This window comes from Lepisosteus oculatus, chromosome 5, assembly GCF_040954835.1.
Source record: "Lepisosteus oculatus isolate fLepOcu1 chromosome 5, fLepOcu1.hap2, whole genome shotgun sequence".
In the NCBI taxonomy this organism is placed as follows: Eukaryota; Metazoa; Chordata; class Actinopteri; order Semionotiformes; family Lepisosteidae; genus Lepisosteus; species Lepisosteus oculatus.
In genome coordinates this window covers 60,039,713-60,065,728 of record NC_090700.1, presented here as the reverse complement: position 1 = coordinate 60,065,728, position 26,016 = coordinate 60,039,713, and the positions used below count along the sequence as shown (strand labels likewise).

Below are 26,016 nucleotides of genomic sequence, written 5' to 3'. Positions count from 1 at the left end.
ATTTTTTTTTATTGTATAGCTTTGTTGTGGTCTCCCTCATAATCTTTTCTCATTTTTATGTCTGTTTGAATACTATGCAAGGATTTGTGTTGTTGTTGATGTAGCTGTGAGTGATGGAGGATGGGCACTGAGCGGTTTCCCTCTTAGCAACAGGTGAACAGCAACCTGATGCAGTTGCTAAGGGCCAGGAGATGAAAGGAAATTCAGACCCTAAAGCCATATGATATAGTCGGCTTTCCACTCTTGTCCCCTACAGAAAATGTATTCAGCTGCCTGCATTTTCTGTCAGGTTTCCCCTGTTTAAACTGTAGGCGCTTGATACATTTTTCTGTCTGTTATGAACTGCATACAAAAATGCATTCATCATTTTCTGTTTAGGAAGGAGGCTTTCATTGACATAAGACACTGATCTTTGTGCATTATTCCTGCCTTCAGTGTGGTCGCCTCACCAAAACAGCCCATTTGCTCAATAAGAATATAACATGCAGTACACAGCCTGTGGAACAGGTGCCGTCTCCATTTTTAAAAACATAGTATATTTTAAAGGTGAGTTTTTAGTGGTAATTACGCCACTGGGATGCGATGTTTTAAAAAGCTGTTTTTCTCTAGCTAGACTTTGCTGTATTTTAATCCTTCTCAAAAGAACAGCATTTAGTGTAATTAAAAGAATGCGTGGTTGTGATGTTGTATGTCTCTTCAAAATGATTGCGTTTTTTGGATTGAATTAGGCGCAGACTCTTTGTCTGATTTAATCAGGGTTACAGTCCTGTGTCCTATCTGGGTGGCTGGGTTTAAAGTCCACCCCTTGATGTGTGCCAGTGAACAGTGAATCAAGTGCTATTTTTGCCCGACCTGCAACATTAAAGCAGTGAACAGACATACCCTGTGCACAGACAGTTGAAAGCTGTTTCACCTTTCTTTCCACACTTGGAGTGGGTGGTGGGAGGCAGTTATATTCACTGTGTGTTATTTTTAAAGTGCACGTCAAGTGCATTTGCAGGCAATAGGCTTATCCATAATATTTTACCATAAACACAAAAAGCACATGTAAAAATGTTTTTTTATCATTAATGTAGATGAGAATATTTCATGTTCTGCTGAATACATTTGTGGTTGCATCAGTATAGTTACAAGGACAGGATAGGTTTTTAGGCATTGGATTAAGACAGTAATAAGAGATACATTGGCTTCCTTTATTCAGTATACTCAAAACATCTCATGACAAGCTTTTCACCTAGTAGATACAGTCTACTTCAGATATTAAGTAAAAGTGTTTTTATATTTGGAATGTCCAGTTTATAAAATATTAACAGCACAATCTTAATTAAGAACTCAGTACTTGTAAAGCTGAGAAAAACTGCATGGCTCTTTTTTTGGGGCTCCCCTGCAACCCTGGATTGGATGAAACAGGTTGGAAAATGGATAGATGGCTGTTTAATTCCCATGCAGATTGCAATGCCCTCAAACACCTTTTCTTCTGAGATTTTCAATTTTCACTGAACTCCAGTGTTTTCAGCAGCTCAGCAGAAAGATCGATCGAACTGCTGTTAAGAAGAATCGAGGCCTGCGGCAATGTTAATACTACAGGAAACATATTTTGAAGCGTTCACTCTTAAACAGTTCTGTTTTCTCCTCTCGGCTGGAATTTTGTAGTACTTATGTTTCCCCACATGTATTTTGTTGTCTCCCTGCCTTTTTTTTCCTTGTGGAAACCTCCGTTTCCAAAGGTGCAGTCTTCCCTGTCATTAAAAGACCACAGCTAGCGTGAGGTTACAGTAAACTGGCAGCGGTTTTTCTTGTGTTGTTTTGTTTTGACAACAGCATTAGTCACGATTTGTGAGGACAGAGTAGAGAAAACCTCAGAATGGAAGTTCTAGCTTGATTCGCAGAGTAACTTGTAGTCGTGTTGGTTTCTAATCTCCGAAGCCGCAGTGGCAGTCATGAATGATCCATACCAGTTTTGGCTGCTTGGCACCTTTCAATTTGGGACCTCAAATGTGGTCAGTCTGGGAAGTTACAGGGGCCAAGGAAACTGAATTAAAGGCAGTGTTTGGTTTTCTAAAATCAAATTTTTAATCAGAGCTACTCTGTAATTAGAGATGCAGTGCTTACAGCTTGATTTGCTGTAGGCCCAGAAGATTGCTTCCTGTTAAGCATTTGAGCAGGCTTGTGAGGTTCCAGTGAAAGCTCAATGCAAACTGTGTGACCAGTCACAACTTTGACAGAACTATTTTGGCTTGAAGTAATTTAAAATGGCTGATAACAGTTCTGCTTTGTTGATGTAGTGCATTTCTTGTTTTAATTTTTAAGAAAAGCCCACCATTTAGTTGACACGGGTCTAATTCAGATTCCTGAGCATAAAAATGACTTGCTTAGCAAGGCTGACCTGCCATTCTTGTCCAGATTAAAGGAGAGGGTGTTTCATGTAATTCAGACATGGGATGCTTCTGTATCCAGAGACGTCTTGATTTTTCTGACATGATTAGACCTAACAAGAGCCAAAAGCATTTTCAGTTAAGTTGACAGTTGGCCAGGAGTCCTGTTGTACTTCACTGAGTATAACATGAGTGTGAAGGACTATTTTTTTTTGTAGAGAGATCTGTATGGAGATCGCAGTCCATGTGCTGCTGTTGGCCACGCTGATGCGAGGACCAGGTTGCCCTTTTGAGGTGTTTCTTCATCTGTTCCCACAGAGGCGGACGAGCTTGGAGCCACATACAGTGTGGTTGTCACTGTTCCGAGCGGCCGCGAGCAGACAGATTGGCTTGCTTGCTGGGGCCGATAGTGAAGGTGGCGTGCTGGACATGGTGGAGTGCGAGGAGGCGCTCGGAGATTTACACCTGATCCCTTAGATTGTGATTAATAGCCGCGTCCCCCTGCTAGCCTGGCATCTGTGTGAAATAGATGTCCTGTTTCTCTCCGGCACAGCTTGCAAAGTGCAGCACTTAGAGTGAATAAATCAAAGGATCCCTTGATCATGAGGCAGGATCATTAAAAAGCTTTAACCTGCATTTATAATATTTGACATGGGCAGTGGCACAGTACCGTCTTCCTGTTGTAGCATTTTGTTTTCATTCCTTTCAAAAAGGGAGTTTAGAGCCACCCCAGAGCTTGCTCTTGTCTGAGCATCATCGGGAGTTGGTTTAGGATTATTTATCTGGAGTTTTCTCAGCTCCTGGCATATGTGACTTTGGTGCCCACAGGCCCAGTGGCACTCCCCCAGACTTTCTGTCCTTTTCTGCCTTTTTCCTGTGATGTACAGGGATTGTTGGTTTGAGCAAAGCCAGAAAGGATTTTTGGTTTCCAAACTGGGTGGTTGTATCATAAAAAGCAAGTCCAAATTCTAAATTGAAAAAGAAATAAGGGAGGTTGGCATTTTTCTCAGCAGTTGGCTTTCCTGATCTGAAATCAAGGGTCTAGTGGTATAGTGAAAAAGCAAACAAAGCTATTAAGAAAATTTGAGCCTATTACTAGGCAGGCCTCTTGGGGAAAACTGTGTGAAAACGATTGAACTTGTGACTTCCTGAATGCCAAAAACATGGGAGGGCAGCAGTCCAATATAGGGCCTTGGGCAACCTTAACTGTTCTAATGGGGCTGTAGAGACAAATAAGGGTATTCTGTTTCTCTCATAGTAAGTGGAATTTATTGTCCGAATTTGAATTTAGTTATCAAGCATTTGTCATCAATGTTCATAATTCATCCTCTGTAAGATAATGATATTCCAGACTGGGATGGGAGTATTTCTGTGTACTATTTCAATTAGTTTATATGTTTTGAAAATGTAATGAAAGGAGTTTTCTTGATGCTGTGGAAACTGTTAGTGCGATGGTTAAATTCACGAAAAGGTAAATGCTCTAAAACGTGCTCTCGTTCTTGTTTCCTGTGTTGAGTAACTGCGCAATAAAACTGCCTTTGCTGTTGTATTTGAATAAAGGTTCATGCTGTCGTCACGCAAGGAATCGTACTGTATTTCTCGTAGATCTAGTTTTTTTCTGCAACGTGTCTTTCAGTTATAACAGCCAGACCTGTGCGTTTCCCAAGGCGAGCTCTCAGCTTTTCAGCACTATTCGTTAGGAATGCATGAAAGCCAGCATAATTTCTCTTTCCTGTTGCGCTGTGCAGACATGGCCACTTGTGCAACAGATGTATTTCCATACTGTTGTTTCTGGCCCTGCTGAGAACATCCTGGCCTTAGGCTTCCTTCTCCCAGCAGCTCGCACAGGCTGTTATTGGATGCCAGAGACGTGATGCGTGGCACTTTTGAACTCTCAATCATTCTCGCAGTCAGCTATAGTAGGATATGCAGGAACTCCGTCGGAATTGAAAAATGCAGACATTGGAAGCTGAGCTCTTGGGAATTACATCATTTCTTGAACGCCCCTCTCTCAGGAAAGTGTTTTTGACAGCAGAGTTCAAGTGTCATGACTAAAAAAAAAATGGAAGAAGGCTAGAATGGCTTTTGTTAATTAACATGAATTTTCTTAGCTTCCAAGACTTCATTGTTTATTTGTGTAAGGAAAACATCTTTCTTTTCCCTGTCTTGAGTCTCATTGCTTTACATTATCTTGACTGATTTTAACTTTATGCACAAGCCCGATCTTTAAATGTTTCATGGCTTTGACTATGTGTACGACTGTGGGTTAAAGGGGATACTGATGCTCTTTGTTTTCCACACCTTTCAAGACCACCAGTCCTCTTTCAGGAGACTTTTTCTAGTAAACAGACTAAACAGAACTTTTTTTGACCATTTGTACAGCATGTAGTCTAATGTTGGGAAATGTATGTAAGGCTCTGCTAAAGATTTGCATCAGTACGGGGTAAAGGGTAAAATAATGTTTTTGTTTTCTGAGATAAACTTAGAATTTAGTTGGTTTCTGATAAATTTTCCATAATACCTCTTGGTTGTTTTTCCCTCAAAATTTTTCTTTACTATCTGGGACTGAAAAGCTCACGTTCTGTGATCAGGCTTGGCCATACTGTGTCAGGAACCTGTATTTTGTGAATTGTCACCACTTTTCAGACTTCAATCCTAACATAATCCTGACTAAAACCATTGAGCTCAACTTCTTAATCCCAGTTTTAGTTAACAGCAAGTTAACACCAAGACTTAAATCCTTTAAAATGGTGGATCACTTATACAGTGGCATACGGCGAATTTGTCTGATCACCTTGATAACAGGCATGCTCATCTTGCACAAAAGATCTGCCGACTACCAGCTCATAGGGAAGCAAGAGAATTTCCTCATTTTAGAATCCAGTGACGCTCTATTATTGTATAACAGAAAAGTGCTTGTATCCTCTTGTACCGTTCCTTACTACTCAGCTTTGCAACTGAGCATATTTGAAGCTCAGTTAATTAAAAAAAAATTGTTTGGTGAATAATTTTCCAAAATTAAGTTTTGGAAACCACCCTCAAAATGTGACTGAGAAATTCATTTATTGTGCTGTGTTGACACTACGTAGGAGTGAGAGCTGTACATCTTTTTGTCAGTTCGTAATGTTCCATCATCCTTATACAAACATGTATAACATTTGCTTGGCTTTTTTTATAAATTAGACAAGCCTTTAATATACTCTGTCCCTCTTGCAGATTTCCTGCAGGTACCACAAAATACCACATTCTCTTTGAACATAGCTTATTTTGTGGTTGCCTAGGGGGCATGTTCATGATTCAAAGACTTTTTTGTGTTTTTACATTAGCATCTAATTACGTCAGATACTTTCTAACACTTAAAAAAAATCCTTAAAGGTAAGAGCCTTGAAGGACCATCTTCAAAACCTCCGCTAGCTGCAGTAAGCAGCTGTACCTCCTGTAATTAGAGATCCTACTCTTGTCTCAATTCATTAGGGATTTTGTTGCTTTAGGTAAACACCTTAGGGACACTACCACACACATAACAATTGAGTTTCTATTGCCTTTCCCGTGTTTGCCAACTCTGACAAAAAAGCTCTTGATAGCATTTGCTTTGAAAATGAGTGGAAAGGCAGGTAGGCAAATTAATTACCTTTCAGTTCTTATGGTCTTGTTGGAAAGATGGGTAAAGAAGGCTTTTGTACAAAATAAAACCAGCAAACCTAATGGGTCAAAGGATAAGGAGGAAACTTGAAGCTGAATCTGAAATCAAAACAGACCTATTGCAAAACTCTGTTCAGGTCCAGGAGGGCCTAGTTTGGTTCCCTGCTCCTCCTCATGGGGTGTGTGTGGGGATTTCTTGCCTGACTCACCTAGTTTGTGCATAGTGTGTGAGACTCACTATAATTTTTAGGGACAGTATAAAGTGACCCCATTTAATTCATTGTTCATTTTGTTGCTTATCCTCTCCTGTTAGGAGCAGCTCTATGGTATTGCAGCTGCCTGTGTATTTTGCCATTCTGCTCCCAAAAGATGCATGACACATTTTTGACTGGTAATATTAAACAACTTTAAAAAGAGCTTTTGTGAAATGCTTAAATTAAATTTCCAGTTATATTTTATTTGACGAAAAGGCGTTCATTAATGTCAATTTTTTTTACAAAAAAATCTTAACTTTGCATAATCCTGGTACCACTTAGGGATCCACAAGATCTGAAGATTAAACAGTTGAACAGTACCACTCTGCTTTATGTGGAGGCAAACCCCATTAGAACACTTTGTAGGGAAAATCAATTACTTCATGCTAGACCTTGGTAAATCCAGAAAGAGTTGTGGCTATATAGAGCTGGAAATGGAGCAGGCAATGGGTTTCAGTCTGCCAAGTTGGGAATAACTAGGGTTAGTAAGAACCCTAAATTTAAGACTTTGTGGTCGTTTCTGTAAATATGTTTAAAATGGAGACTTAAAGAGCAACACTTACAGAAGCAGATTAACTGAAACGAGAAGTTTGCCAATGTACAGATGATCAAGCACATTTATAATGAATTTATCCCTGATTGTCAGTTTTTAGCCAGTCAACAGTGACATTAGAGTTGGAGGGTAATGTTCCACTACATTTTCAGAAGCCTGTGAGGATGTCCTGCAGCATGTGGTCAAAGCTGAATGGTCAGGTGATCATATACCACCGGCAAGCGAAGGCTTCCCTAAGAGAGCTGGTCTTCTGCCTGAAAGAAGAGCAGATTCTTCTTGAGTTTATTACAATAGAACTGGAGGGACTGGAAGCATTATGACCACGTTTTGAAGTGGTTAAGAGTTTGTGTGTTGTTTGTGGATTGCAATTCAGAGCATCACTGTGTCGCTTTAGTGTGAAGCCGGGAAGCAGCTTGGCTACCTGGCAGGTAATGGTTATGGACTGAAGATGGTCCTTTTAAGTAGAGCTCCTAAGTGAGCTGGGCTTTTGTTTTCGGTTTGGACTGATTTCATCCACGCTGTAAATTCACTGGGCATGATGGGTTTCTGAGGCCCTGTCTGATGCTGTGCCCCAAGTGGTGTGTCTCGCAGGTTGCCAAAATAGATTGCCTGGGAGGGTGAGGCCTCTGTGTACAGCCCTTCAGACTCTTGGTAAAGAAACTGTGATGCAGTGGTGAAATAGAGCATGCACCCCACCTCTGTGGCTTGCCCACAAAACCCATTTTCAATTTTAACGTCTATAAACACAGAAATACGCATGTGACGTATTTTTTAGAAATAAAAGTAAATTCCCTAAATAAAATGGGAAAAAATCAGAATGCGGAGAATGTCAGGCCATTGTGCAGGAATGTCTGGATCAAGAATGCCCTGTGACTGTCTGACGAATGCAGACACAGCAGTAGGCTGTGGTGTGGGAGCCTGTAGATATCACCCACAGTGTGGAGAGCTTCTTTGTCTTTCACTGACCCCAGTTCAATGCCTGGGTCTTTCTCACAGGCTGCTAATTGAAAGCAGGCTTGTTGCGGGGTGATTACCTGCTTCCTCTGCTTCACAGGCAGCCAGCCTCTGTAATTCTTGTTGTAAACTGACACCAAACCATTAACCCTTTCATGGAAGAAAGAGGTTTCTGTATGAGTCAGAGGGAAACTGAAAGTATATCCTGAGTACTCTGGGAAATGTACCCAGACTTTCACTGAGTAAGACGGTGAATTTTCTGAGTATTAATATTGCATGGCAGCTGCTACATGATACTTCAATACATCAAGCATCCCTTATCCACTGTTTCATACCTATTACCACTTAAGTTTGTTTGCTTAATGATGTACAAAGGCTGTTTTTCACCTTTAATTTACTTGGTTTACTGAGTAAATGCTTATTTCAAGTACGTGTAGTTAAATTTTCTCTTCTGTCTTGAAGTCAATATTAGAGGCACTTTCTCTCATCCCACATTCCAAAGGCAAGCTCTGTTCTCGTGCCAGTTCACTGCGATAACCAAGTGGAAACAGAATTACAGTGCATTATGGATAGCAGAATTAGACACTTGTCGTCCATAGGAGCAGAATACCTCAGAAAACATTTTCTGGGATTGGGGGGGGCAATCGTTTTCATTTTCTTATGTTACGCATTGCTGCCCTTGATCATTGAGCCCTCGTGTGTGTACCCCAGAAAAGCAAAATAATGTTCGTATTACTGCTGTAGTGCTAGAACAGCACATCACATTATTATGACTTTGGAAGGAGTGATGCTTCAGATTGGTCATGTTTTCGAACCTAAAATAAGATTTTACCCTCTTTTCTGAAGTTGTTTTTTTACTGCAGAAAAGTTCATAAACCTTGTCTAGAACTGGGAATGTGGCACAAGATTGTCTTCATTGGCTAAAGAACATAATTCACAGGATCCAAAATGTCTGGTTTGTTTTAGGTGTCTAAGGCTCCTGTATTGTATATTTAGCTGTTATTAATTTATTTGGCTGGCGCTTTTATCCAAAGTGAGTTACACTTTCACCCATTTATACAGCTGGGGATTTTGTTGAGGTATTTTGTTGAATTTAGGTGAGGTACTTTTCTCAAGGGTACCACAGCAGGGTTCCACCCATGAGTTGAATACACAACCAGCCCAGAGCCCTAACCTTGACTCCACACAGCTGCTGTGTTTGTCGAGAACAATCACCGATCACCTCAATAGTGGTTAAGTGAATCGGTTTTCATCATAGAAAGTCTTGTTCCTGTATACCATGGTGACTCTTTTGTTTATGTTGTATCTGTCTGGTAGTGTAACTTCCCACATTACATGTGTGCATTCCTGCTCTCTAGTCAGGAAAACAAGTTGAGCAATGAAGGTCTGTGTCCTGACACTTACCTTTTATTTCTACTCTTCACCATAACATCAAGGAAGTGTTAACTACTTATTCTTAGGAAACATTTCTGATCTCTTTAGCTTATAAAAGTAAAAAAAAAATCAATGAATGTCATACCAGAACTTATGAGAAAATCTTCTAGCGAGAGTCTGTTTTCAGGAACCACTGCAGGGACAAATTCCTCTCTTTTGTCTTTTTGTTCCTTTTGCCTTCTTTACATTTTCTAGAAACACATGATCCTTGAGGTCTTGGTCACTGTGACCTGTTCAGGTGTAACATGCAGCAGTAAAAAAAAAACGTTTCGTGTCTTGAGACACAATGAGAGTTTTCTAGGGTGTGTGGTGTTATATTATCTTATTGTGCTTCATTATTCAGAAAGGTCAGCTGAAAATTGCACACGCTGGCCTTCAGCATTTAACAAGCTCCGCAGCATCTGCTGGGTTAGGTCACACAGGGAGAATCTGTGAATGTCTGGGCATTCATTTGGGAAGACACTGGTTGTCCTCCATTCACTTTCAGTTTCTGGTTTTAGCAGTGAGACAGCTGAAAGGGGCCATTTGGATTTCTTGGGAATAAAAGAAGCATTGTTTCTGTTGCCAAAAGATGATGAAACAGGTACAGATTGCAGTTGTTCACATGTCAAAAAGCAGTCATTGTCAAAACGAACATTTGTTTTTTTCACCCTACTGAGACAGGTTAGTTTTACCCTACTGATGATGTGTTGTTGCAATAGTAATCATGCTCAGTACAAGAGGAGCCGCAGGTTCAGACATTTGGTGCGTGTGCTTGGCTGAGGAGCCAGTGGTCTGTGGGATTATGACTGAACGCCTCTAAGTCAGAATCCTGCCTAAACGCCTAAACACCCTACTGGATAGAGCTAGTATATGACAAAACTGTGATGAAGCTGTTCTTCTTCCGAGTCCAGTCAAGGAGGGGGACTTGAGTCCTAATAGAGTATTGGGTTTTACAGCCTTCCTCTGCTGTGGTGCTGTAGGTTAACCACCGGTGGGTCTGTTTTTCTGTGCCCCGCAGATGGAGTCTCCGGTCTCCACCCCTGCCCCTCCCCCGCTGCACCTCCTGGCTCCAGCTGGGAACAATGACATCGCCTCCCCCTGCGAGCAGATCATGGTCCGGACACGCTCAGTGGCTGTCAACACCTCTGATGTTGCCTTGGCAACAGAGCCCGAATGCTTGGGACCCTGTGAACCCGGGACCAGTGTCAACCTGGAAGGCATCGTCTGGCAGGAAACAGAGGATGGTAAGTGCTCGTTGAAGAGGGGGGTTACTCCTTTTGGCTTGGCAGGAAAGCACGGAGGTGCCTATATGGCAGCTGGGTCTGTCCATCTATTTCTGCTCCTAAGTTTCTGATGTATTGCTTCAGAATCCTTTAACAAAAATGGTCACTTGGGTCTGTCATCTGTTTATTACAGAGGAGGTTGTTCCAGGTGGTTTCAGAAAATGGTTGAAGTGGCAAACTATATAATCCTAATTGGGTTTATGAACAGAAACGTAAATGGTAACTAAATCAGATTTCTAAATTGATAATCTCTCAATACTGAGAGTGGGTGACATATTGTTTAGCAGATGTTCGTCGATCTGCACTGTCGAACGTCGGAATATTACAGTGTTAAACTGAATTTTACAGATGTAATTCTTCTTAAAAGTCATGTTTGAGAATAAATCTAATTTAGAAGCGGTTTTGTCAGTGTGCTTTGATAAACTACTGAAAGAAAAATTGCCATATGGCATCTTTATATCAGTTTAAGATTTAGAGTGTGTGGTACACACCTCCTGCTGTAGCAGTGGCTCGAGGAAGACGATAAGGTTCCCTATGGAGCTGATAGACCATTGTGGGCAACACCAGCGCAGCAGGTCTCCTTCAAAATGAGCAGCACATGAGCCATATCTCTCACTCACGTGTGCTTCCAGGAGATGATGCATGCAGCTCTCCTGGAACAGGCAGGCAGACTGTCTTTGTGTTGTAATGTGCTGCTAAGCTCAAGTAAATTGCTTTTCATTGTAGGAAGATCATTGTCACCTCATACTTCATTCGCCCCAACAACCCTTTGTCTTTTTTTATCTGTTTTGGTTGGAATCGGCTCCAGTGATTTTACTAGGCTTCTTTTAAAAATGCCACCCGCCAGTACCTCGGCCCTGTGTCGTGCACCACAGGGAAAGCAAGTGAATTGTGCAGCAGAGCTGGGTAGTATTGGAGAGACTCCCAGTGCTGGAACCTGAATTTAGAAGTTAACAGACCGGCTGGTGTCTTATGTAATCCTATGGTATTATCTTTCTTTTTTTTGTCGTTGTTGTTGTTATGCTGTATAGCTAAGACAAAAGATGTTAATGCTGGTCAGTCTGAGTAAATCATATGCGCAGTGTGTAATCTTCAAAGAACGTGGCAGTGGGATCCTTCAGCCTGCACACAGGCTCTGCATTCGGAGTCTGCCCCCAGCCTGAGGCTTGTCAGCGCAGATCCGGGCACTCGTGTTTGTGCGAGAGGCAGCCCCTCTTCTGTCTTCGCACTGGGGTCTGCAGCAGGAGGGAGGGGTGCTCGGCACAAGAGAGGTTGTATGTAAGGCATTGGCCACCAGCCAGCGACCCTGCTTTGCTCCCTGCGAGACTTCAGCTTTCCATGACGTCAGCATGGTGGACACCAGGCCTGGGCTTCTCTGGGCCTGCCCCGTGCCCCCTGTGGGAGGGATTGCTTCGCTGCCCTGGGTGGTGGGTTTTGACTGGCAGCGAGGGGGTCCGTGTGTGGTGTGGGGGAGTGAGGCCTGGCAGTGTCTTCCCCCCAGGACCTGGCGTCTCGGTGACAGGCGTGGGGGTGCGGGGCCGCTCAGGCTGCAGTGGAGCAGGCCGTCCGCCGGGGAAAGGCGCTGACGCGCTCCGCATGCTTTTCTCTCGCCCGCTTTTCAACACGTTTAGTAAGTTGACTTGGGTGTGTGAGTGTGTGAGTGTGAGTGAGAGAGCAGTCTCAACCTCACTGTCCACCTGTAGAAGTCCTCTCCCGAATGGGTTATCCTTACGGAGCAGGCCTGCTGTACATCTTCGGACTTATTCCGCAAAGGGGGCGACTGTTGAAATCTTGGGAAATCTTGGGACCGTCACATTAGATCACCACAGATAGATAGTTCTACTGTATTTTTGAAAAGGGAGAGAAACATGATCAGTATTGATAAAAAATACTATGTATTGTGATCTTCATACTGTAAAGGGTTCCAGATTTTAGTTTAATATTCAAGGGTTTTGCAAGTGTTGGGGAAACATTTGATACATTTACAACATTAATCCCTGTTTACACTTCACTACGAATCCTGTGGCACAGTGAACTTGCAGTTTTGCTGCTGTCTTGATTTATTCAGCCCACACTGCTGTTTTGGCAGTAATAGAAGTGATGGGTTGTTAGGCTTTAGTTTCAGCCACATGGAGTTTCATCCTCCTCCCAGGTATTTTGAGCATCTTGTCAGGTGCAGCTGTACACTGAATTTAGTTTTGCTTTCCATACCACAAAGAAACATTTTCTACACAGTGAAGTTCTACTCTAGACAGTGAGCAACTATAACTGTGTACCTATTAGGAGATCTTCTTTTTCTGGGGTTTTGACAACCAATCCTCAAGCTACATCATTTGATAACCAATTTCACAGATCTTTAGGAAAGCAATGAAATAGAGAGATTTTGCTTTTTAATCTAAAGAATAATGATTTTGTATCAGTCTAGGACCTGTAGAGGGAATGAACATTAGACTTGCACTCAGTTTAAAAAGAAGGTCTGAGACCAATCTAATTATAAATGGATGTAAAATGTTGTTTTGGACCAGGAAAAGACGGAACTCCCTTTGATTCCCCTGTGTATTGTAGAAGTGTTTTTTGCTTTGCCACGTTGTTTTTTGAGGTTCCAGGTGTTTGATTTAATTAAATCTACGATTTTACCCTTTTTCTGTGAATTTGTCTTTTAGCAGTGCCATATTTGTCCTTTCCCAAAATGTTGTCTTTTCGCACTCAGTATTTAAACAATGGTTTGTGGCTGAAGGAGGACTTCTGTATCTGAGCAGTCAATAATGACTGAGTTCATCTCTGCCCCAGGTGTTCAGTCCCACAAACTGGCCAGTGCTGCTGTGTAGGAAGAGTGGTAGGTGCTGGTGTCTGGAAGATGCAAGGATGTTAACAAGACTTTTGAAGATGATTGTCCTCACAGGTGGACAGAAGGGCATGTTCATAAAGCATAAACGCTCTTGAGGCCTGCATGCTGCTGCTATAAAACGTTAGCCTGACACGTTTCCAGGCTCACTGCTTCCAGTGAAAGCCTTCTTCATGACGCTCAGTGTGCCTGCTTTGATCTGCCCAGTCTTAAAAAAAAATCTTGGTCCAAATTTAGCAAGTATAAAACTCAAGAAAAGTCATGAATAATGGTGTCAGCATCTGCCATTATAGTCAACTTGTTTAGGAGCTGCAGTACTTTTTCAGGTTTTATTATGTATATAATGTTTATTATCCTTTGAAGTTGAAGGGTAAGGAGTGAGGGAATTTAGCTTTCTGTCCTTCTTTATTATTACACTGCGTGTTAAAATATTTAATAAAGGAAGTCCAGTTCAGGTAGATTTTTTCAGACGTCGAAAACGTTTGTGCTTTTTTGAAAACGTGCATCGAACTCCTGTGTTAAATCAGACACCCGGCTCTCGCCAGGCAGTTCTGAAGGCACGACTGGTTCTTCTCAACCTCCCCATTTGTACTTGAATAGTGTAAATGAAGATGGATATTTTGGCAGCGATAACGCACAAAAATACATAAAAGGCAGAACCCATCGAGAGTGCATGGAAGATCTCACAGCTGCTTGCACTCACTCTTGCCCGGCACGAGGCCAGTTTGGTTCGACTGTGCTGCCTGTGGTTAGGCCTCTGTCCTGGTCTTTCTCACTCACAGTTGGTTTCTTTCCAGTGGTGGATGTGGCTGTTTTCCAGAACGCACGCAGCTAGCCACACAAGACAGATTTGGAATGGAAATTGATTCTGGCCAGAGGCAGGCCCAATTTTTCCGTTGTTGACATCTTCATTTTTTTAGTGTGCAGCAAAAAAAAATGTTCATAAAAAGCAACAGCAGAAGCATGTGTTTATAATCGATACAAGGTGTCGAAATTTGAGTAGCGCCTTGCACGTGTCAGAAACTGCCTTCATCCTAACTCGCGCCCATTCCTCCACAGCTCTGTAAGTGCTTAAGGTTTCAGCGAAATGCGAAATGGATTCGTTTTTAAAGCTCCTGGTTTATGTTAGGTGTGAGACAGTAAGTGAGAGCAGAGTCATTCCCGGTTTTTCCAGCCCAACAGCTTTACAAAAGAAATCTCTGGCTCGGTTTCTGAACATCACAGTTCTCTGTAAAATAAAGAGAAGGGAGCTCTCCCACCACCTTTTTGCTGCATTAAACTTGAAACATGTTTTTGGATCTACCATGTGTGAAGATTTTTTTTCATTTTAGTAAGGAGCAAATTTCTGTTTTAATCCCATGAGGCTGATTTCTGGTCTTATGTCTGAACTAGACATCCTTGGAAAACCAGTCACAGCTGCCTCAGTAGTCGCACAAGTTAAAAACTCCAGAAGAACCTGTGATTAGGAAAGCAGTTTTCTTCTTTTATTTACATTTTTTATTCTAGCTGGGCTTGGCCATTCTCACTAACCTCTTTGCCAGAGGAATTACACGAGTGCTACAGGGATGTTTTGTGTGTGTTTCACCAAACAGGGTGTTGTGTAGTCCTGTTTTTCACACAAAAAATCCCACAGAACACATCTTAAATTAGTCAATAAGTCATGAATAAAATAGAAAGAGTGCCGCTGATGACGTAAACTGTTCCTTTTAATTAAGCAGGAAAAGGCTTATTTTCAGCTGGAGGTCGTTCTTTAACGGTTGGTACTGGTAATTGTTTCAGTTGGAAGTGTGTATGAAATGACAAAGATCCGTCTCGTCACCAGCGTTGACTGCCAGCCAGCAGTGAAGTGAAAAGGCATTGTCCAAATAAAATTAAATGACTAAAACCACAGTGGCAGGACTGTAGGGGTCAGTAAACAGACTGCTGGCCTGCAGACTTGGCTCGTTCAGGTGCTGCAGGGGGGCTGTGAGTGAAGACTGAGCCGCCTAATGAAACTCCTGATGGGCAGATGTAGCTGGTGACCTGAGGGTCCAGCCTGCTGAGATCTTGTCAATTTTTAGTATCATTAAGAGCTTTTTGATGAAGGTCTAACATGTTTTTTTCCTGCCAACTATACGGCTTTTGCTCCTTCTAGGGGATGGGAGGTTTTAACAAAAGCCCATTTTCACTTCAAAAACATTAGGGCAGCTGGCTATTTTTGAGCCAACCAGAGAGACGACCGTCTTCCTCTGAGCCAGTATGATCTGGGAAGCTCTAATGAGTTTAACAGAAGGAGGGCTTCCGAAAATCTGTTCCTCTAGTGACCCCAGACACTGGGGGGGGGGGGGGTTCTTTTCTTATGTGGGTAAATCTCGAGCTGGATTCTCTGAGACAGTGGAGGGCATCTGCAGAAAATCTTAGAAACCATTCACCCATGACAAGCGAGTACATTTGTGTCTTATCAACATTCCTTCTCTGCTTGTCACAAGATCTGGTGCACAGTTGCTCACAGGCAGTCCAGCTCTGGTATGAATGGATATCTTCAGTCCAGCAGTCCTGGTGTTTATAGTATTCTTCTGATTCGGCTGCATGTTTCTTGTCAGTGAGCTTTAGAAAATCAATGTAGTATGACTGAAAAAGTTCCCAGAAAAAGGTCAAGTCAAAATCTTAAGCAGAAACAGACATTAAAATATAACAAGTGAAACACAAAGAACAAGTCAGAAAAGAAATGGGCAAATACACATACTAACTCACCTTGTGCACACAGTCCAAGAATGCTACAATCTGTGATCTGACGCGTAGGTATTCAACAGAGGTGCTATAGGACTTATGTTTTGTCCCTTTCACACATTTTATATATTTTATATTATATATATATTACGTTTTTCATTACAAAGCAACTAGCTTAAGTAATTTAAAGATTGTTTGGTGCTGTGCTAATAAAGGTGTTTAGGTTGGTACTAGAGTGTGAGTAGAAATGTTACATGCTTAAGCTTCAGGAACAAATGGTTGGATGGTTGGAAAATGTAAGATCTTACAGCCTCACTCAGGCTAAGTTTGGAAAGTAAGATGGGTGCAATATTAAATTCAGTCACTTTACATGGCTTCCGATATGAATCTATCAGTCCTACCCTTCATGAGCCTGGACTGGACAGTGTTGCCTTCATACTTTAGACTGCCTACAGTCTTTATGGCTTGGAAGTGCTATCCCCCTATGCATAAATGTCTCCTGCTGTAAAAAGAAAAACAGTTGGCACGTTTTGTAGAGGTCTAAATCTGTTAGTTCACCTATTTTATTCTCGTTTGAACCCCCCTGCTCTCCGTAATCCCTTCAAAAAGGAGTAATCTGTCGCAAGACTAGAGCTGAGGACCCGCAGGCCCGTGCTTGGCTGTCTGGAGTAACAGAAGGACCCAGGGGGGGTGAAAAGCCTTGTTTACTTACAGTGCTGCAGGACTGGGGTGTTGAACACATGCTTTGCCCTTGCTGCGTGTCTATGAAGGCCCTAACGGCCGTGTGTGTGTGGCTGTCTGTAAGTGCACACCGCCCCTCGTCTCCTGCACCCACTGGCTGGCACGGTGCCGAGGCAGCCCACAGCAACCGCAGAGCAAACTGAAAGCTGAACAGGTTTTGCGTTACAGAAAAGGAGATGGCGCACAGGGAAGGGGGATGGGGAGTAGAAGTTTCCTGAGCTAATAAAAAGTGAATTAGTCTACAGGCTGCCAGCAAAGCATTCCTGTGCCATTAGACACGTTACCTCACTGCAGACTCTTGTTACTTTGGGAGGGCTGAGCTGGCAAATGCAGGTCACCTCCAGGGGAAAGATCTCAAACAGCAGTGAGGCCCGAGGCCTGCAGCCATTGCGAAAGAGAACAGTGTGGGTTTGTAGGCAGCGTTTTGAAATATTCAATACGTACACACACACACATTTGTGTTTTAGTAATGTATGCAACTCTGGCTGGTCTGGTGTTTTGACTTATTTTTCACTATATTTTGACAGTCAGGTTTGACTCAGACTGAATTACATCTGTATTTGTGATATTAATATTTGAAACTGTAAAGTTAAGAAAAAGATATCCATTCGTTATCCAAGTTTTGTAAGTGGAAAGCAGTTTTGGCAGTGTTGATTATACCTTGTGCTGCTTCTGCTGGCACTTTGTAATTTGGTGGTTTTAATTTCCCACATTTACCTCCAAGAATTAGCACAGCAAGTGGTATTTGATCTTTAAACATGCTGTCCCAATGAGCATTTCATTGCCTCTCCTGATTAAATCTGAACAATTAACTTTAAAGCAACACAGCAGGACACAGGTGCTGTGCAAGTCATCACTGTTTTTTCCATTCAGTGAATAGCTGTAGGATTAAGAACAAGTGTCTCTATTTGTAAAGTACCTTAAATCAGATATCTGGAGAATTGTGTGTGTGGCTTGATGTAATGATGAATTCTTGTTGGTTTCATCATGTGGGTCTACATAGCTAAAGGTGAAACTAAACCAGCAATTCTGGTCAAGAGCATACCAGTCTGTTATAGCCAAGATAAATGAAACAGCCTATTACTAAAGGATTTTGCAGCTGCTTCTCAGTAGACAAAATTGTCAAGTTTGACAGTTGCTGCCACCTACTGTTAGGAAGCCCTTTAACCAAATCTTTCACTTGCAGAATCAAAGCAGTCAGTCAAGAAGCCACACGGTCCTTCAGAAGATAAATCTGTGCAGGCAGGCTTTGCTCCAACAACTGGAAACACTTTGATATGCTTCAGTGGTTTTCAGTGTGACATAAATAATTTGACCTTTACTGTGAGCCCAGGAAACTGGAAACAAAGGCAGTTGGAGGACACGATCAAAAACATTGTAGAATGAAACAAGTTTTTTTTTCCAATGAACAGCAGTTCAGTTACTAATGGGTCTGCAAAATTTAAACGAAGTACGCTGCCGAAGTACGCTGCCAAAGTACACTGTTCAAATCATGCTGTTATCAATTAAAAAGGAAAACCAGCTTGTCAGGCATTCTACTGTACTGATTCTGAAGCTAGCAGCCTGATTTTTTCCCTTTTCCATTTTTTTCTTTGAAGGTATTTGCCTACTAAAATGGGATCCCTTCCTTTCATAGCACTGGATTTCTTTTTATAAATGGATTTATTACTGCAAAATATTTCTTCAGTTTTTCTTTTGTGTTTTTTGCAAATGTGCACCAGCAGTTTGGCCCCCAAAACTAAAGGCCTGACAGTTGCTTTGAAGCTGAAAATCCAATTAGTAGCAGCATTTGATACAGTAATGTATGATAGTTGCAATCCTGAGCCAAGAAATCCTGCACACCCTTTTCACTGCGGAATGCTTTCGTTCATGGTGTTATCAAATTAACATTTTTATGTGAACTTTTTAAATTTTTATAATTTTAAAATGTAAAAGCAGGTAGAAAATGTGATGTTATTATAATTACTAAATTCATTTGAATTTTAATGGGTCAGTTGGCATAATCGGTAACTTTTATTGAAACTTGTTATTATTGTTATTATTATTATTATTATTATTATTATTATTATTATTATTATTATTATTATTATTATTGATGATATAAGCTTCTTTCGAGCTCATGTCATATTTACCTTAGCTTTTATCATCATGAAATGAAGCTTTGAAAGCAGTCACATGGCTGTGTTGTCATTGATATGTTGGAGTTCTTGGTATCAAGTACACTTTGGACGTAATAACAAACTGGACAAGATTATTACCTCATGTACATTCCTTTTGGAATCACTGCATGAATGTTTTAAGTCTTATCTTTGCTTGTTTTTCTTTTCCAGGAATGCTGGTTGTCAATGTCACTTGGAGAAACAAGACTTATGTTGGGACTCTGCTAGACTGTACAAGGCACGACTGGGCACCTCCAAGGTGAGGACGCCGAGAGTTGTGTAAACAGAGAATGGATGAAATTCACCTGCCCTTGATAATCCAGCAGAAATATGAAAAGGAATATTCTGGGAATCCCCTCTTGCCCATGTGGTTGTTTGTAATCTCTAAGCAAGCTATGACCTCCTTTCACATTGAAACTCTCTTTCAGAGCTCTAGGAAGTTGAACTTCATAGTTCTTAGAAAATTAAAGAGAATGCTTATTAACTTTGTTTACTGCTATTAGCAATCTTCTTTAAAAAATAATTTCCCCATTAATATTCTGGAATACAAAGAAGAATTTGTAGACAGTACACAGTATTGTTTTTATTTTTTTTTATCAGCTTAGTTTAAACTCATCCAGAAGCTTGAAGCCAGCAGACTGTTTTATAGGAAATCACTGTGACTCTCACTACCTCTTGAGTGGCAGACCGAGTCTTTCCCTATCTTCTGTCTGCTGGAGTATCTTCAGGCATCTGATCGACATTCAGGACAGAGGAATTCAGACTGTGAATAGGGTGGTATGTGATGTGCCGGAACTAAGCAGTTGCTTAGATAAGTGATACAAGGAGCATCACATAGAAATCTCTATTTCTTGTCTGCAGCACTCTTTATATTCAGTTAAAAGCCTCTTGCTGGAATCTGAATTTCAGTAAGGGTGTTACTCATGTGAATGCCTTCTGTAATGATTGGAACCTCAGTTGGGATGCTGATGCATAAAATATATTTTTTCTATTACAAAGTGATTTATAGGACAAAAATGTTTCAGCTTTCCACAAATAGGTATGAAGATTCAAGATTTCTTTATTTGCCATATACAACAAGTGTATTGGAATGCTTACCCGTTCAGCTGTACCCAGTAACGTTAGGGAAAAAAACAATATGCACAGATGACAAACAGACATGGACAATACATTTAGACAATAGATATTATAATACAGCCAAGACAGGACATACTGCAAACAGTGCAGTACCTTAAAGTGCAGGTGCTAATACGTGCAGGTGCTAATTTGAGCTGTTTATGATGTGGACTGCTTGTGGGAAGAAACTGTTCTGGAATCTATTTGTCAGTGTTCTGATATTGCGATACCTCCTACCAGAACCCAGGGGTGAAAACAGGTCGTGGCCAGGGTGAACTGGGTCCCGAAGTATAGCTTGAGCCCGGGTGTGGCAGCAGGCGAGATATATCTGGTTGATGGAGGGTAGCTCGGTCCCAGTGATTTTCTGCGAGGACCTCACAACCCTCTGTATGGCTTGGAAGATGAGCAGCTATGTAAATGTAGGCATGCTAGGTAGATAAAACCTGTTTCTCCTGAATTTCAGGTTCTGCGAGTCGCCCACAAGTGACCTGGAGATGAGAAATGGCCGTGGAAGGGGGAAGAGGATGAGGCCCAACAGTAACACCCCTGTTAACGAGAACAGCAACTCCTCGGATAACAAGGGCAGCAGCAGCAGCAAGACCCGGGCCGGATCCAATAGCAAGGGCCGGCGGGGCAGTCAGAACTCCTCCGAGCGCCGCACGCCGCCCAACAGCAACACGGAGGACGTCAAGGCCAGCCCATCTTCTGCCAGCAAGCGGAAAAGCAAACCGGCCTCTGACATGGAGCCCAACTCCAGCTCGGAGGACACCAAGGGGAGCAAGCGGATGCGCACCAACTCCAGCTCTAACAGTGGGGCTCCCCCGTCCACCATACCCATACCCACCATTAAAACGGAACCTCTCCCCCCTCCCCTCGACCGGAACTGCCCGTCCCCCGTCCTCATTGACTGCCCACACCCCAACTGTAACAAGAAGTACAAGCACATTAATGGCTTGAAGTACCACCAGGCCCGTGCCCACAATGATGACGATATCAAGCAGGAGATAGATGGTGACAGTGAATACGGAGAGGACTCCACACTTCATCCTGAGCCTGGGAGCTGCAATGGAGCCTCTGTCTCCCAGAAGGGATGCCTTTCGCCAGCACGATCAGTCACCCCCAAAGGCAGAGGCTTTGAAGGTCAAAGCCCATCCCCTTCATCGGGGAAATTTAGCTGTAAGCAGTCCAGCAAGAAGAAGTCTTCCGACACGGATCAGGAAGCTGGTGGGACTCCCATGGATGGCTCTGAAGATGGGCCGTGTCTCACAGATGATGCCAGCAATGACGGCATGGATGACAAGAAAGGATCAGATAAGGACAAGTCCAAGAAGTCTAGCAGCAGTAGCAGCAGCAGTGCCAAGTCTGAAAAGCTACCACAGAAGAGCTTGAAATCGGCCAGGCCCATAGCTCCAGCCATACCTCCTCAGCAGCTATACACCTTCCAAACTGCGACTTTCACCACTGGAAGCCCAGGGTCTTCTCCTGGGCTCACCACCACTGTTGTACAGGCTATGCCCAAGAGCCCACAGCTGAAAGCCATCCAGCCCAAACCCACGGTGATGGGAGACCCCTCTACTGTGAACCCAGCCCTGAGCAGCTCCAAGGACAAGAAGAAAAAAGATAAAAAGAAGAAGGAGGCAAGTAAAGATGCAGACAGTCCTAAGCCTTCAGGGAAGGGGGGTAAACCTGAAGAGGGTAAGAGCCCTTACTCCGAGTCATCCGATCCGGGCAGCAAGAGTGACGGGCTGCTAAATGGTTCCTCAGATTCCCACCAGAGTCGTTTGGCCAGCATTAAAGCAGAGGCGGACAAAATCTACAGCTTCACAGACAATGCTCCAAGCCCTTCCATTGGTGTTGCAAGCCGGATTGACAGTGGGGGGATGGTGCAGCCCCTGACCCCTCTCCACGTGGTGACTCAGAACGGTGCGGACAACTCATCGGTGAAGACAAACAGCCCCGCTTATTCAGACATCTCGGATGCGGGGGAGGACGGGGAAGGCAAAATGGACAATGTGAAGGCCAAGTCTGAGGACCAGGCCATGAAGGAAGGGGCCAAGAAGGCACTCTTCCCAACCCAAACGCCCAACAAAGAATCCCCTTACTACACGAGCTATGAAGCTTACTACTCTCCAAACTACGCCAACCCCAGCCCGGGGGCTTCCAACTCCAGCGCTCCTTTGGCCGAAGGACAGCCTGTGAAAGTAAAGAAAGAGGAGGAGCCGGAGCAGACAGAGGGAAAGGTGAAAATGGAGCTCCAGGAAGAGCGCAAGCCAGAGATCAGCTCCTCCAGCCAGCAGCAGCAGCAGCAGCAGCAGCAGCAACAACAGCAGCAGCAGCAGCAGCAGCAACAGCAGCAACAACAGCAACAACAGCAGCAACAGCAGCAGCAACAACAGCAACAGCAGCAACAACAGCAACAGCAGCAGCAGCAGCAACAGCAGCAGCAGCAGCAGCAGCAGCCTTCTGTCATCCAACAGCGCTCCAGTATGTACATGCAGCCCTTGTATTATAATCAGTATGCGTACGTCCCCCCCTACGGGTACAGTGAGCAGGCCTATCACAACCACTTGATGAACACCAACCCGGCGTACAGGCAACAGTACGAGGAGCGGCAGCGGCAGGCAGTGGAGCAGCACCGAGCAGCGGAGAAGAAGTCGGATGCAGCCCTCAAAGAGAGGGAAGCGTCGATGAAGGAGGATTGGAAGCAGAAGGCCTCCATTCCTCCCACCCTCTCCAAGGCCCCCAGCCTCTCAGATCTGGGCAAGCCCTTACCCCCCAGTAAAACAAAAGACTCTGCTTCAGAGCCAACCAAGTCGGTCATCATCCCCAAGGGGGAAGACTCCTCCAAGATCCAGTCACAGCAGGCTGAGGGGCTGAAGATGAAGCTGAGTGAGGGGGGCCATCATGGGAAGGAGGTATCTGAGTCCAAATCAGGCCTGGAGTCCAGTAGGCAGCCAGGGATGGAGCAAAGCATGTGGTACAGACAGGTAACCAGTGGGATTTTGGTTGTGGAGTGCAGGGGGTTTCCAGTCCTGGTCCTGGTGATCCACACACCAGCTGGTTTTCATTCCATCAAGCCATAATTAAATAATTGGACTTACGTGAGCTAAGAAGTTGCATCAATGTAATATTTGCATTTTGTTTCTAGTCACAAGTCTGGGATTTTATTTCTCATACAAAACACAACGGTTGAAGCTCCGATATGTTTAAGAGCTGAGTTCTCATTAATCTTCTTCTTATTAAGTCAGTGAAGGGTTTGGTAGTGGAACTGAGGGCACAGCTGGAACAAAAACTAACAGGTGTTTGGGTCACCAGGACCAGGACAGGAAACCGCTGGTGCAGAGCTAGAAAAGTGAATTTGGTGCCTCGGCCTTACAATTACACTTCCTTTTTCACCACGTGGATATGGTCCCACCCCCGAAAGAGACTGTCTATGTTGGTGGTACTTTTAAAGTCCTGTTTATTTTTACATGTGAAACCTTACCGAAGTGGTACAATAAAATATGTATCACAGGCTCTGATTTAAAGTTTAACTATCTGTAATTTCAGCTTCTTTCCTGTTGGTCGATTGAGAAATTAGTATTCGTAGTAAATGTCTGAGTGCAGTGTGATTTGTTTCCTTTTAACAGTTTACTAATAATAGAATACTGAATCCAGAAGTAGTCTAATAGAGAATAGAATAATATTTCGAGAGGAATATAGCCTTGGGCACAGAAGTCTTTCTGGCCGATGAGAGCCATGTGAAAATCTCTGTCGTGGCAATGATTGAATAATGAGCTCGCCTCAAATCAAAGTTTAATGTGAACAAGAGTGAGAGGTCTTTAGGTAGACGCTTTGGAAAAAGATGAGATGAGTGGAGCCCGTGGGGTTCAGTGAAATCGTCAGTGTTCTGAATTTCTTCAGTAGATTTTGAAGATTCAAGTTCTGACGCTGAGGCATTTCTTCTCAGGAGGCGGACTCCAGGCTGTGGCCCTACATCTACCCCAACAAGTACCCCGACTCGCAGAAGCAGCAGCAGCAGCAGCAGGAGGAGGAGCAGCAGCAGCAGCGCTGGAAGGAAGAGCGGGAGCGGGAGAGGAAGGGCAAGGAGGAGAGGTCACGGCCCAAGGAGACGGCAGCCAAGGAAGAGAGCAAAGAGAGCATGGACCCCCGGGCGTCCATGCCCTCCTCCGAGGAGCACCGCGGGGCAAGCAAGGACCCCCGGCCCACTGCCCACATGCAGTTCTCCTCTCCGCTGGCACAGCACCAGTCCTACATGCCCTACATGCATGGGTACCCCTACGGTCAAGGCTATGACCCCAACCACCCTGGGTACCGGGGGATGCCTTCCGTCATGATGCAGAACTACCCAGGTGAGAGGGTGGGGGTTCTCTGTTTATGCTGAGCTATAAAACAAACATGGATGCCACAGTGCCTGATCTGATTTCTTTTGTCTCAATAACTCTGCTGGACTTTGTCTGAATGGTAATTGACTACTGGTGTATCTTACGTCACTGTACAGGATTACAGGATTTTAGATGGATTCCTTTTCATAATATTTGCATTTCAAAACATGAATAGCTCCTTTCGCTTACATAGCGTTTTTCTGGACACTCCACTCAAAGCTCTTTACAGGTAATGGGGATCCCCTCCACCACCACCAGTGGGGATCCCACCTGGATGATGTGACAGCAGCCATAGTGCGCCAGTACACTCACCACACACCAGCTCTCAGTGTGGAGGAGAGCAGAGTGATGAAGCCAATTCATAGAGGGGGATTATTAGGAGGCCATGACTGGTAAAGGCCAATGGGAGACTTGGCCAGGACGCCGGGGTTACACCCCTACTCTTTTCAGAAACACCCTGTGATTTTTAATGACCACAAACAGTCAGGACCTCAGTTTTACATCTCATCCGAAGGACAGCGCCTGTTTACAGTATAGTGTCCCCATCACCATACTGGGGCATTAGGACCCATACAGAACCACAGGGTGAGCACCCCCTACTAATCCCACTAACACCTCTTTCAGCAGCAACCTGAGCTTTTCCAGGAGTCTCCCATCCAGGTACTGGCCAGGCTCATACCTGCTGAGCTTCAGTGGGGAGCCATTTGGGAGCTGCAGTGCGATAGAGCTCCTGGAGAGGGTTCTTCTTGCGATCTGACACTGGTCTGTCTTTCAGGGTCATACCTGTCTGCGGGATATTCCTTCTCCCCATACGGCAGTAAGATGGCCGGCTCAGAAGAAGGAGAGAAGTCCCGGGCCAGTCCCACTGTGAGCAGTAAATCCAGCTCCGAGTCCAAGGCCCTGGACATCCTCCACCAGCACGCCAGCCAGTACAAGAGCAAGTCCCCGACCGTCGGTGACAAGCAGCCACACGAACGGGACAGGGTGGCGGGGGAACGGGAGCGCGAGATGGACCGGCCGCGCTCCTCCCCCTCCCAGCGCATCATGCCCTCCCATCACCACCTGGGCTACCCCCTGCTCTCAGGACAGTACGACCTGTCCTACGCCACAGGTCAGCGGCTCCCCCCGCCAGGGCCTCCTGCTGCAGAGGAGAGCTGGTATTGAGAGTTGTCAGGTTATAGTCAGTTTGACAAGAGAAAGTAACGTGCGTGAAACAGATCAGCTAGATCAGATTGGTAAAGACATTCATGAAGAAATTTCTCCAGCCAGATCACAGGGCAGGTAGACAAATCTATAAGCAGTCGGTAAGAAGTTGTTTTATGAAAAACAAACATCTTGGTGCTATTAAGTAAAGGTAGTGTATTTAAGGAAATTCAAGGAAGACATTAGTTTGAAGCACAAAATAATAAACTAGTATTGATCTGTACAACCTGTTTTGGGTTTCAGATAGCCTTTGGCTTGAGTTCATAATACTATATATTTGCCATCTTTTTTTTTTGGAAGGAAGTTAGCATCTTCGATGTGCTTAGTTTGATTTTTTGCCACTGCTTGCCGTCTGTGAGCTGTGCACTGTTCTGACTGGTC

General features: G+C 43.8%; 1 protein-coding gene across 1 annotated transcript in view; it reads left to right on the top strand.

The window, feature by feature from the left end:
* The window catches only part of LOC102695384 (zinc finger protein 609), a 108,139-nt gene that overhangs the window by 76,386 nt on the left and 5,737 nt on the right, over positions 1-26,016 (top strand). Inside the window, exons 3-8 of the mRNA XM_069190760.1 lie at positions 10,213-10,438; positions 19,103-19,190; positions 20,511-22,434; positions 22,510-23,034; positions 23,997-24,399; positions 25,208-25,543. Of these exons, the coding sequence (XP_069046861.1) occupies positions 10,213-10,438; positions 19,103-19,190; positions 20,511-22,434; positions 22,510-23,034; positions 23,997-24,399; positions 25,208-25,543 (3,502 nt within the window). The remainder of the gene's footprint in view (positions 1-10,212; positions 10,439-19,102; positions 19,191-20,510; positions 22,435-22,509; positions 23,035-23,996; positions 24,400-25,207; positions 25,544-26,016) is intronic.